General features: G+C 39.4%; 1 protein-coding gene across 1 annotated transcript; it reads right to left on the reverse strand.

Annotated features, from left to right (window-relative positions):
* Window positions 1–479: 479 nt before the first annotated feature.
* On the reverse strand, window positions 480–11679 carry LOC147417995 (respiratory burst oxidase homolog protein B-like). Its single transcript, XM_086507606.1, has 15 exons — window positions 10710–11679; window positions 9543–9705; window positions 8097–8145; window positions 7762–7875; window positions 6790–7209; window positions 6051–6437; window positions 2585–2680; window positions 2338–2453; window positions 2153–2255; window positions 1988–2067; window positions 1654–1819; window positions 1386–1529; window positions 1128–1256; window positions 962–1040; window positions 480–832 (listed from the first exon to the last, which is right to left on the reverse strand). The coding sequence occupies exons 1-15, from the start codon at window positions 11320–11322 to the stop codon at window positions 723–725; spliced, it is 2769 nt and encodes a 922-aa protein (XP_086363732.1). The 5' UTR covers window positions 11323–11679; the 3' UTR covers window positions 480–722.
* Window positions 11680–12629: the final 950 nt, after the last annotated feature.

The following is a 12629-nucleotide window of genomic DNA, read 5'->3' on the forward strand; positions in this document are numbered from 1 at the left end:
ATTTTGGTTGGATTGTTCAAGATTTTCTAATCTTTATTCCTTTTTGACAATTGAGATCCATTTTTGAGTGCTTAGCATGTAATTTGTCACAAATTACCTCGCAAAAATGGTGATTATGTCTAAAAATAATGAAGCGATTCATCTTCAAAGCCTACATAACCAACTCAAATTCTAGTTTTAGTATCTTGTATTAATAGACAATCACTCTTCTTATGAAAAGCTTTAAAAAAAAAAAAAAATTTAGAGAAATTTAATCTCACGACCAAGGGTATTTTGGGAATTTTGGAAAATTTGAAGGGCATTTTGGGAATTCATGACAAAATATTGAGGGTATTTTAAATTTTTTTGAAATTTGAGGGGTACTTTGGGAATTTCCATAAGTTAGAGGGGTATTTTGGTAATTTTCGCTTGTTCATATCATCATCACTTTATGGTATCAAAGAAACGTAAGCTTTGTTAAGATGGATAAGCAAGGATATGTTAAATCTGTGTATCTAACATAACATCAGGTCAATCAGGATCGGCAAGAGTAGATTTGTATATCTCTATTTGAGGATTTTGTATTTTATACATGTCTTGATATGGTTGCTCTCTTCATGCCCAACAATTACAAGACTATTTTGTTTGTAAATGTGGGTTTTCTCTACATTTCTAAGGTATAACATTAGTACATGTTAAACAACATAGTGTGCTCTTCACAAGGAGTCTTGGATTCCTATGCCTCAAAAGTTCTCTTTGTGAAACTCAAATTTGGTGGTGCCTTTCTTGTTGTACTCATGCACAAGGCCTTTCAGCTCCTTTGCAAGCATAACAGGTCCACAATAGAACACACCTGTAATAAGAATCCATGAATGTTATCAGGATCAATTTCACATATGGTCATGATGTGGGATCATGCTAAAATTAGAAAGGATCTTCTAAGCTGGCAAATTATAAATGCACTACTTAAACTAGCTCTTACCTATCTTGGCTCCCTTATGTCTTGAAGTCAAGGTTGAGAAAACTTTCCTCCAATTTGGCCTTGCAAAATGTGTGCGTATCTAGAGATCAGATAAAGTACGCCTGTCAGTAAGTGTCTTCTCCGAAGAAGAAGAAGAAGAAGAAGAAGCAATTTTAGCTTGACTCACCCTACTTCCTGAAACAACATCCAGTCCATTTTTTGCCTTTTGAAGGGCTTGGACCATAGTAATTAGGGCTGATCTTGCATCTCCCTCCTCATACACACTTGTTAGATAGTTATGCATCTCAATGACTGACTGCACAAAGACAAGTACGATGACGTACAATGAGATTCCTCAATAATCCACAATGTATAATTTAAGGTCAATTGTAATAACCTCTACACAATCATGTAATGCAATTATATAATGTGCATGCAAGTGTACCTTTGTGTCATACTCATGTACTTCATTCATCACCCCTTTGAACCACTCAAAGGAGCCTTGTTCTCTTGTAACCCAATAAAAGTAAGCATTCTTTGGGCCCTTTTTCTCATGATTTGGACTATGGTCACGGTCATCTTCTGAAATCTACATAATAAAAAATGATAGAAATTTAAGCAAGCACAGTGAAACTACAAATTCAGAATGGGTATTCTTGTTTATAGTTGTACGTTTTCAAGGTATTGAAATGAGATCCATACTCGACTCTTACCTCCAATGAAATATCTTCAGTTGTCTTGATCCAGTTGAGCATATCCCTTAGTATGCTTATAAAAGGTGTTGCTCCTATCCCAAGACCAACAAGAAGTAGAATATCATACTTCTTGTAATTTTGTGCCGGGGCACCAAATGGACCATCTATCAAAAGCTTAGGAAACCTGTTCAAACAAATTCATCGACCTATATTATATACCCAGGGAATTCACTAGTAGTAACAATGAGGTGTCACATGCATGCATCAAATGCCAGTTTTTTACCCATGATATAAAAAATGGGATATCATGCATTCATGTAAGTCTCACATGTACTCTATATATAGTACAAACCTTGAAATGTTGTCATTCACTCCAAGCACTTGCTCAGCTCTCAAAAGACCACTTCTTCCTTGTTGAGGTGGTTGGCAAACCTGCATCAACAACTTTGTTTGTGAGGCATACTCTATTTTACGTGGAAATATACATAAGCGACCATCATGCAAAGACTGGTCTTACCTTAGAGAAAACAGACTTCATCTCCTTTGTCCAGTCCCCCAATGTTCTTATATGGACACTCAAGAAGTCATCTCCAGGAGCAGAGGTGATGGAAAAGGGGTGCCTAATGCATATGCCAACTCTTAATTTTCTCTTGTTTCTTGTATTTTGCATAGATAAGCACAAATGTCCAAAAGATCTCTCACCATTCAAAAGGGGAGACATCTGGGCACTTCACAAACATGTACATCCCACTTTTATATTTGAATGAGGGCGGTTTTGTCATGTGAATAGCGAGAACATCTCCAGGGTATATTGCCGCCTACAAAAAAGGAGCACAAAAGCTATATTTTTTGGACATTAAGTATGAAAATACATCAAAGAAGTAATCCTTAATAATATTTCATGAAACACTATACACCCAAGCATCATTGATTGTGCAAATTAGATTACCTTGATGATATTTACTGAGTAGTGGCTTGAGCGCAAAAATCTTATGGTTCGCTCACTTGTATATAAGAAAATGGGCACAGCAAGATACATCCAAGTCTGCAAAACAAACACCAAGGCATGTTTAAAACATCCATTTCCAAATATTGTAGAGGATGATGCATGATTTGTGGGAAGCTTGTCTTCTGTGGAGTTATGAAGATATATTAGCCATGTTTAAAAACTCAAAAGCCATGTTTTTTTTCAAAAGAAATATAGTCAAATAATGCCAAAATAAACACAATTATATTTGTATATTGCACATTTACTTTCTCTAATAACACCATTATCAAAATTGATAGATTTTAATTATTATACTTTTTGCTCATTTCATTATAAAAATGTCCCACTTATATTCAGAATTGCTTCTCTTTTATACTAAATAAATGCCTCCTCTAAAATTTGGTCAAACTATCCATAGCAAATTTTTCTCAAATCCCACATTATGTGGGAAGATTGTATTAAGAAAAATAAGAAAGCTACAAGTAAACCCACGAAGACATTTGCCATGGCTTTTACATGGAGCCTTCAACCCTTACATCATCCTTCATTTGCAAAATTCAACCCGTTGCAAAAATCACCCGATTGAGTCCCTTGTGCACCTATTTTGGGGATGCCCAAAAATCAAAGTTTTCACAAGCTCAGTCTACAGGAGGGTCTTCTCTCATTTTGGTACCCCATTCTTTAGACGTGACCTTGCTATGGGTTCAAGATGCATTGACAATCTTGACCTCCTAACTGACATATGCATAGTAACAGCTACTGTATTTAAGAGGGTCTTCTCTCATTTTGGTACCCCATTCTTTAGACGTGACCTTGCTATGGGTTCAAGATGCATTGACAATCTTGACCTCCTAACTGACATATGCATAGTAACAGCTACTGTATTTAAGAGCTATGTGGCATTCCAAGAATGCATTACTTTTTCAAAAGAAAGAAGATCCCCTTGATTCAAATGTGATTCTGGATACATGTTGGTGGAAAGAAGATCCCCTTGATTCAAATGTGATTCTAGATACATGTTGGTGGAAAGTCCAATGTAAAGAGGAAGAAGGAGGGGGGGGGGGGGGGGGGGGGGGGGGGGGGGGGGGGGTAGTCGAGGGTGTCTGTCCTCCCTCGTTGTATTCCTTTTTGGGCTAACCCTGGTCCCAGTGCAAAGGATATGCCTAGGCTCAATGTATCATTGTGTGACTAATGCAAGCTCTATTGAGCATGACTTTTTTTTTTAAAAAAAACCCTTACATCATCCTTAGAACAACATAGCCGACTATAGGTAGAGAATCTACTTCTTCTTTTTTTCTTTTTTATTAGACTAGTGCTTGTTGTGGATAATTTAGGAGTAATGATAAGGTGTTGTAGGAGGTTGAAAGAAACTGTTGGAGTGGCTTCAACGATGACTTCGTGCATCTGAGTTTAGATGCTCGATTGCTCCTCATGCGAGAACTCATCTAGCGTCAATTGCTCCCCCAAGGGGCAGAGGTTGAGACTTTCCACAATAGTGGCTTTAGCAATGACTTCGTACGTTGCTACCTTTTGCAAGGGTTCTTCAAGTTTGGGCTAAGGAGGTCGATCTATTGCCTAGTTGGGTCAATCTCAGCGATAGTTTGCCCTTGGTTTTGCAGTCCAATATATCTATAGACTCGGACATATTACTCTCTTCCTCCTGTTTTTTCGTTGTCAGAGGATAGGTATTCTCAGTGGATGCGATCCCAACCACACTCTTGTCACACTCTTGCTCCATTGGCCTGCTTAGATTCCCATCCAAGGGTTGCTTGAGGTCTTTGCAACCATAGGGCAATTCCTAGCAAAGTATCCAACTCTACAGTATTTATAGCAAGCCATAGGCCTATTATTGACGATATGCTCCAAAGCACCCTATGTACAAATCTACCGACTTCGGAATGGTTCTGTCCATGTTCCATACGATGCACACCTTAATACCCAAACCTAATCTCATCCGCTGCAAACTTCGGCATGAAGAGCAACCGGCCCATCTTGGCGGCTATGGACTGAACGTGGTCTTGAAGCCACATTGGGAGACTTTTGAAGGTGATCCACACAGGACAAGAGCGCACTATCTCTTCATCTCGATAGAATTCTCGGGTCCACGGCGTGACATACGCGAACCATGATGCACCCCAAACTCCTACTTTAATGACCAAATCTTGAACTGCCTGCTCGGAGGTGCACGCAACTACATAAAACCCTTTGCCAATAGTTGTAAAGTGTTGCACCTTGTTCCTATTTTTAAAGACTTCAACTGCCCAATCCCATGATCCTTGGGTTGTCATCCGTTTGCCCATGAAATACAGTACAAGCAACAAGCCTTCAAACTCTGTAAAGCAACGATGGGACATGTATCTTAGTGCCATCAGCACCCTCACCTTGACAGAAGACGTTCACCCCATGGAGAAGCTCTTCCATTAAACGCCAAAGGGGGTTGGAACCATGCAAGATTATTATCGCTTTCAGATTGCGATTATAATAGCTTGTAGCCTCATATCTCTTTGTATTGATCTTGCATGGTTTCAATAAGGAACAAAATTTAGAAACAATTGAATAATGACTTTCATAATTATGCGACACAAAGATCTAAGTTATTCTTTTTGAAAGAGTAAATTAGAATTGTTGTCCCAAAGAGTTGGTCTAATGGTAAGCCTTTGGCCTCTCAACCTACAGGTCGTGGGTTCAAATTCCCCTCTTGGGTCACCTTAAGAGGGGCACCTTGTGCTCACCTCGTGTTCATGTTGCTAGGGCTCTAGCAACGTGGGTTCAAATTCCCCTCTTGGGTCACTTTAAGAGGGGCACCTTGTGCTCACCTCGTGTTCACGTTGCTAGGGCTCTAGCCCTTGGACACTTGAGTGCATCCTCCTCCTAGGGTGGGTCACCCGAGGAGGAGATTCCTAGCTGATTGCTACAAGTTGTTTCCGTTGTCCCTAGCACGTGGTGCATCGATTGTGGCCATGTTGATGTCTATGCGTGGCACTTGTCCGATGGTATGTGGCCCTTGCTTGACCACGTTTCATGGCTAATATTTGGAAGGGATACGCACCTCCCCCTATGGCCCCTTTAGTGCTATCCATATTCTAAGGCTTAGGCATGATAATGGGCATCGATCATCTTTGTAATTCGTTCTAATCTTCACTACAACGAGGACATCAACAAGCACCTAACAATCTAAAATACTAAAAAAAAATGACATTTTTCCTAGCACTCAGACAATCAATGCTACTCCAATTGGCCAAAAATTCTCCATCAACAAAAAATTTTCAAAATTTTACCACTCTAAACGGCCAAATTTCTCCAATTGGAATGTTGTCCCACATATAAATACACAAAAATATGAGACAAGTAAAAGATTATGACCAGGACAATGTAATCAACACATAGCCAAACAATGTTGTTTAGAGTAAAGAGGGAATATGCTTACTGTCTTTTTTTTCCAATCATGCTGAAGGAATAAATAGAGGGAATGGACAACGAGGAGAGCATATACCACCACGAACAAGTGGTGGGTATACCAGAAGGAGTTGAATCCGGCCATCTTTTTGAGGACACCAGGAAGCTTCACAACATTTCTTCGAAATGAGTGGGTTGCAAGTGTGAATGAGATAGTCATGATGACCACCATAATAATGCCTGTAATGCCCACCACACTCTGAACAATTTCCTTGTATGAGGGCTTATGAAAATCAAAGTCGGATCCGAGGCTTTCCATAAATATATCAGTTGAGCATGTCACAATTCTTGGAAAATCACATGTGAGATGCACCATTGCATGCACTGTGACACCTATCACAATGCATGCTGCAATCACCTGAAAATTGAGCATTTATATTTAGCCATTTTAATATTTTATCATTTATTTATCATGCTAAAGAAAATCATTTAATCTCTCTCTACCTATACATATATATAAATATAAAAATATAAATATATACACACACAAGTATATGTGCATTGGTAAATCAAAGCATGCACACTAATGCTAGTTGCTCCCTACTTACGCTAAAATAAACCCCAAGAAATACCTTAACTTTTTGTATAAACCTTGGCTGTTTAATTATTTTTCCTTTAAATTAATTCAAAGCTGAAAAAAGATACTTTCAATGTAGTAGAAAATCAACTTTCATTGAAAACCAATACAAATAATACCTTGTGTATCATACCTTATGGAAGTTGATGTTGTCATCAAAGGGTACTATCGATCCAAGAAAGGTAGATCGAAGAAATGTGATGGTGTTTCGACACATGGGAAGAAGAATGAGTGCCATGTTGAGCTTGAGGGTTTCTGCAGCTCCTTTGGCAACACAAACACAATATCCCATCACTTCAAATGAGGGTTCATGCCGATAATGTAAGAATCTCCATGTGAAAAGGCCTAGAACAGCAGCTACCCACAAAATGAGCACCCATACTCGCCTCCAATTTTCATCTAAGAATGATGCGGCCATCTGATTGAAGCGTTGCAATGGTGTCCTCCATCTTTGTGGGACCATTGATTTGCTCAGAGTTTTTGTGTGTGTCAAAAATGCCTCCTTGCTATATGAGGCAACCATCCCTTGGAAAAGTGTTTCTAATTGCCATAACTAGGGATCAAGAGAAGCATGTCATTAGTCTAATTGCCATAACTATGAATCAAGAGAAGCATGTCATTACTCTGATTGCCTTAACTAGGGATCAAGAGAAGCATAAGGGGTCACGACGAGTATAAATTGGTCACTAACAATGGAGGATGCTACTAATTGAGGATCAAGAAGCATGTCATCAGTCTAATTGCCATAACTAGGAATCAATAGAAGCATGTTATTACTCTAATTGCCTTAACTAGGGATCAAGAGAAGCATGTCATTAAGTGGATAAATTGGTTACTAACAATGAAGGATGCTAATATAGAAATACAACACTATGTAATAATGTGGATGAAATGGTTATCTAATAATGGAGGATGCTAGTATTTTATTTTATTTTAACACTGTCATAATGTGGAGAAAATGGCTATCTAAAAATGAAGGTTGCCAATATAAGAAAAAAATTTGAATATGATGCTATTGGCTCATTTTTGGAAATTTTTACATTGAGATTCATCGAATGTAATATTGGTGGAAGTCGATTTGGAACTTGGGAATAAATCCAAATACCTCAATGTAGCCAAGATGATCCGGGTCCAGCTCCTCCATGATCATAGCAGCATATTCATCAGCTTGGTCTTTGAACTTATTCAACTTGTTTGCAGAAGCACTCAGTCGAATCACCTATCTCACCAACACAACAAATTTAATGTTAGCACATTAGCAGAAGGTATTTGATTGTACTTAAGCAACTAAACTCACACCGCCTAATTTAACTCACACCGCCTAATTATGAAGTAATTTCTTAAGCCCTTGGGATGGTCTCTTTTAGTTAATTCCAAACATGTACATGTACTACGCAATGCACTTACATAATGCTTCCTAGTTCAAAATTAAATCCTCACCTCTTTCACTTCTTCCTCTGAAATGCGTCCATCACCATTTTTGTCACACCTACAAAAAATTAATACCTCAAAAATTATGCATCATGAAAAGAAATAGGGCTGTATTATTTAAACATTAACATACAAATATATATTTAAGAAAGAATAGAATGTGTTCTTTGGAAATTCATAGAATAAAATATGTCTAAGGAAACAGTAAATTTAGAATGGTGACAACAACTATGTACAACACACTACTCTTTGGTGCAATTACCATTATAAATAAATCCTTGTTTTTTGATATTTTTTTCATCTTAAATGCTATGGGTGAAGACATAGCTTACTAAACTACGACTGACCTTGTGATGTATGATTGTGATTGTCCCACTAATACTAGTTGGCCCTAATTACTCCTACTAGTGCTCCTATACTGGCTCTACTCGCTTCAATTAGACACCTTCAAAGGTTATCCTTGTTCATACGCAAGGAAATTAACTGGTTGATCTAGATCTTGGACTCTTTGTCGACGTGGTAGGGAGTCCCACCCACCTCCCCCCCCCCCTTTCTTTTTTCCCATGTGCCCGCATCAAGATCTAATACCTCCCTCGCACGACAGCTAGAAACCATTTTGCTTGATTCAACTCTTCAATCCCTTAAAAAATCAAGGGAATCTCTCTACATTCCTCTTAATGAGACACTTTTGGCACACCTACCTACTAGTTTGCTATATTTAGTGCCATGGATACCCTATTTTTTGTCACTTCTATTGCTACCCTTTTATGGCTAGCCCTTTTTTAAAAGGCACAAGCTAGTTTGAGTGGGTTATAAGTGGATGTATTATGGCCTTAGATGCATGATATTGTAAGTTCAAACCATCATGAGACTATCTTGATTGTAATCGTGCTAGCATATGGATGCATGCAAAGATCTCTATGTTCTATATGTAAGTACCAATTTCCATAAAATGTATGGACATGCGATATAAGTATTCATCGAACCTTTTTTTTTGTTGGATTTTACGAAATTGAGAGGCTACTCTTAGGGTCAAGAGGCAGAGAAGACATGAAGCTAGAGCACTGATAGGTATGACAGGTTGAGCTTGAACAACCCATGTGTCCATGATACTCACACTGAATGCACACATACTTCAATAGAAAGGAACATCGCAACAGAGCCCCCTCTTGATTTGAGATGGGGTCATGGGCATGGGATCAATGGCCATGATGCAAAGTTGGACACACCCATGCAACTCATACTCAGAGTAAATGCACACATACCACACTAGAAAAGAGCATATTTTTGACAAATATCTTGCAACCAAAAAAAAAAAGATGTGTCCCATACTCACACTAAATGCACACATACCACACTAGAAAGGAGCATAGTTTTGACAAGTTTGCACCAAAAGGATAGATTGAAAATTTGAAAGCTTACTATCAACAAACTCCAAGAATAAGAGAAATTTACATGTCAAAGAATATTCGCATCCTAGAGTCAAAATTGGGGTTGGAGACTTTCATCCAAAAGCTTTGGAAGTCCTCCTTGTTGACTCCACTCAAGTCCTTTAAGCCTTCTCTCCTTGCCAATGCATCAAAGAGCTCCAATGCAAACTCTTTTGAGTCTTTCATACCTATATACCAATAACTAACTCAAAAGTCAATTTAATTTTTGTACTCTCAATACAATTTCACGCACCTACCTTTCACTTTTTTCAAAAGAAAAAATTTCATGGTAGATTTTCAACATTTGGGTAAACTCTAGAGCTTGCCTCAAAGAAAGATGATAATTCTCTAGAAAAATTTTGGGAAACATGTTTATGTAAACAATGTTACAAGTGCAAGGGAACACCTCGTACTTGGAGAGTTTTCCACGGTGAGAGTTGTGCTTGAAGAGCTTTCTCGCGGTGAGTCGTGAAACTCTCATGCTCTAAAATAGGCATGTGATCGAGAATATCGTGAAAAAGGTGACTCAAAAATTATTCAAGCAAATTCGGAACAATTAGCATAGTTAGAGATCGTGCTAAAAGTGGGAAACCTCCTTGTTAGAAGTGGAAAATTTTTAACTCAAGTAGCAAGTAATTATAGAATGCATCACCTAGTTTTCTTTGTGAGTTCTCAAACTGAAGACCGTCTGAAGTCACTATTAATAAGCCTTTAAATGCCAAACCTAGTTGCATGTGTGTGTGTGCCCGTGTGTGTGAGAGAGCGAGAGAGAGAGTGTGTGTCGATGTATAATGAATTAGACCATAACGAGTCTTAACTTTGTTACGGTGTGATACTTCCAACAGTTGGCAAGCGATTGTTGACGGGCCAATGTGCACCGCATGCACTCACATCCATTTGCATTATGCATGTGCACACTACAATGTCTATATGTGCATTACCAATGGATTCCTAATGCAATTGCAAATGTTATATGTTTAAAGTTATAAGGACATGTTTTGGGGGTGTGTTTGATTTAGTTCAAACGCTCTAAACCAAAACGAGTGTAAGTGCATTTCGGCAAAAGGGCAGTCCCTTTGAGGACTTAAATTACCCTTTTGCCTAAGTACTAAGCTCTTCTTGGTGGACTAGCTCCACCACTGTGACAAAAGATTAGACAAACAAAATGTACTAATTAGACACTTAATCTTACCAATGCATTGTCCAAAATTTGCTCGCGGGAGCTTTCCATTGGCATCAGCAAGTTGATCAAATCTTTTCGAGACGGCTTCCCATGCCTTGTCGGAGGTCCCTGTGGCTTTGCTGATGAAGCGCAATCCGTGGAGGGCATAGGTAGCACTACTCTTCGTTCTTGAGAACTTGACATTGCTCTTGTTCTTGTTGGTACTTGCCATTGGTGGGGGGTTGTTGCCATTGGTAGGATCATTACTACTTAAGGGCCCAGAGTTGGGGATCAAAGAATAATCTGCGGGGCTTTGTCCATTAGCTCGATTGTTGAAGGAGAGTTTGTGCTTCAATTCATGTGAGAATTGTTTGACACGAGTAGTGAAGGACGGCTTTCTGTCAAGGGGGGGTTGGGGGACGGTGAGCTCAGGCGGCTCGACGTCGATGGAGACGGACGAGGTCCTCGAGGAGCTCAAGTTGGAGGACATGTTAGTACTTGAGTGACTAGATGATAAGAAATCATGGTAATTCACTTTGGGCTTGGGTGACAAGTTGATCACTTCATTGTCTAGTTGCCAATGCACAGAAGAGCCTGAAAATGTGGCCTTCTTTGCGAGCTCCACCGCATTCCTTGATTCCATTCGGCAGCCACGGCAGTGAGATCGACAATGATTGGCTCGAAGAAATGCTGATTGATGAGCTGGTTATAATCAAGTGAAAATTAGATGAGGCTGTAGACTATGAGCAAAAAAGAGGCTCTTCAATGCCAAAGCTTGTGCTGTCTACCATTCAGTGGGTGCCTTTTGACAGAGCCACATGAAAGGAAGATCATAATATGATTGAACGTGTCTGAGAGAGAGAGAGAGAGAGAGAGAGAGAGAGAGAGAGAGACCGTAGCAATGTACGCTTAAGCAAAGAGTCAGGCAATGCAGAATGCTGCGTGCATGCGTGGGTGTGTGTGTGTGTGTGTTTTTTTTTGGGCACTTAGCAGCTAATCAAATGACCCAGCTAGGAATAATGAGCGGGAGCTCATTACGTCTAGCGGCGATGAACAGCTGCGGAAACATTGTATCTGCGATGTGGGCGAATCTGAATGTGTGTGCGCGCGCGCGCGCGTGTGTGTGTGTGTGTGTGAGAGAGAGAGAGAGAGAGAGAGAGAGAGAACGTGGGCGATTAGGTTGGTGCGGAGTGGCGGGACGTGCCGGGGAGAGGCTGTCTCTAATTTTGACTTCTCTCTCATAAGCTGTCAATCAATGGCTCGTCCTCCGGACTCGCGTTACAAACTCTCATGACACAGCCTAACAGGGCCTCCACATTTTCTCACAATCACAAACATGCTCACCCTCCAAAAACTACTACTTGTACACTCCAAGCGCTAGAAGGTAAGCTAATATATACTTCACAGAATTGGGTATGCATAAGAAGCACTCTTGTACGGTTGGTTGGTTATACTTCTGTCGCGGGGTGGCTAGCCGATGTACTAAGGTTTGCTAGAAGAGGTCATGGCTCGACACGAGCATGACTTGTAATTGTAATTCTTTTGGGTTGCTAATATAATCCACTCACGTTTGTGAGTTTTGAAAAGAAAAAAAAGCACTCTTGTCCACTCTTGGGTATTTTAATTGACTTGCATATGGCTTCAAATAGCATTGTATCTTCCATAGAATGCAAGATATTTTGTACTTGTACTTCTTGATTTGTGGTACCTCTGTGTAGTAGATGCCCTAACTTTCGAGACACAGAAGGCTCTCTCCCATAGGATAAAGTGGATATTCAAGGGAAACAACTAACCTTCTTTAGAGTGCACTTTAGTGCTCTTAGAGTACATATAAATCTAAAATATAAATCTAAAACATATGCAATTGCATGGTGAGATTTTCATGCAAAAAGGTTACTTTAGTGTTAATATTAGAGTATGTGAATTTTATACATATTATGAGCTTGCGTG

The sequence above is a fragment of the Adiantum capillus-veneris genome, chromosome 30 (assembly GCF_014529385.1).
Source record: "Adiantum capillus-veneris isolate H3 chromosome 30, ASM1452938v2, whole genome shotgun sequence".
NCBI lineage: Eukaryota > Viridiplantae > Streptophyta > Polypodiopsida > Polypodiales > Pteridaceae > Adiantum > Adiantum capillus-veneris.

Bases quoted from the DNA above. Each gene is read 5' to 3' on its own strand.
- LOC147417995 (XM_086507606.1), bottom strand. From the start codon at position 11,322: ATGGAATCAAGGAATGCGGTGGAGCTCGCAAAGAAGGCCACATTTTCA. The intron at 6,438-6,789 runs GTATGATACACA...CTCAATTTTCAG, and splicing joins ACAACATCAACTTCCATAAG to GTGATTGCAGCATGCATTGT. The intron at 2,681-6,050 runs GTAAGCATATTC...TTTGTTTTGCAG, and splicing joins ATGATTGGAAAAAAAAGACA to ACTTGGATGTATCTTGCTGT.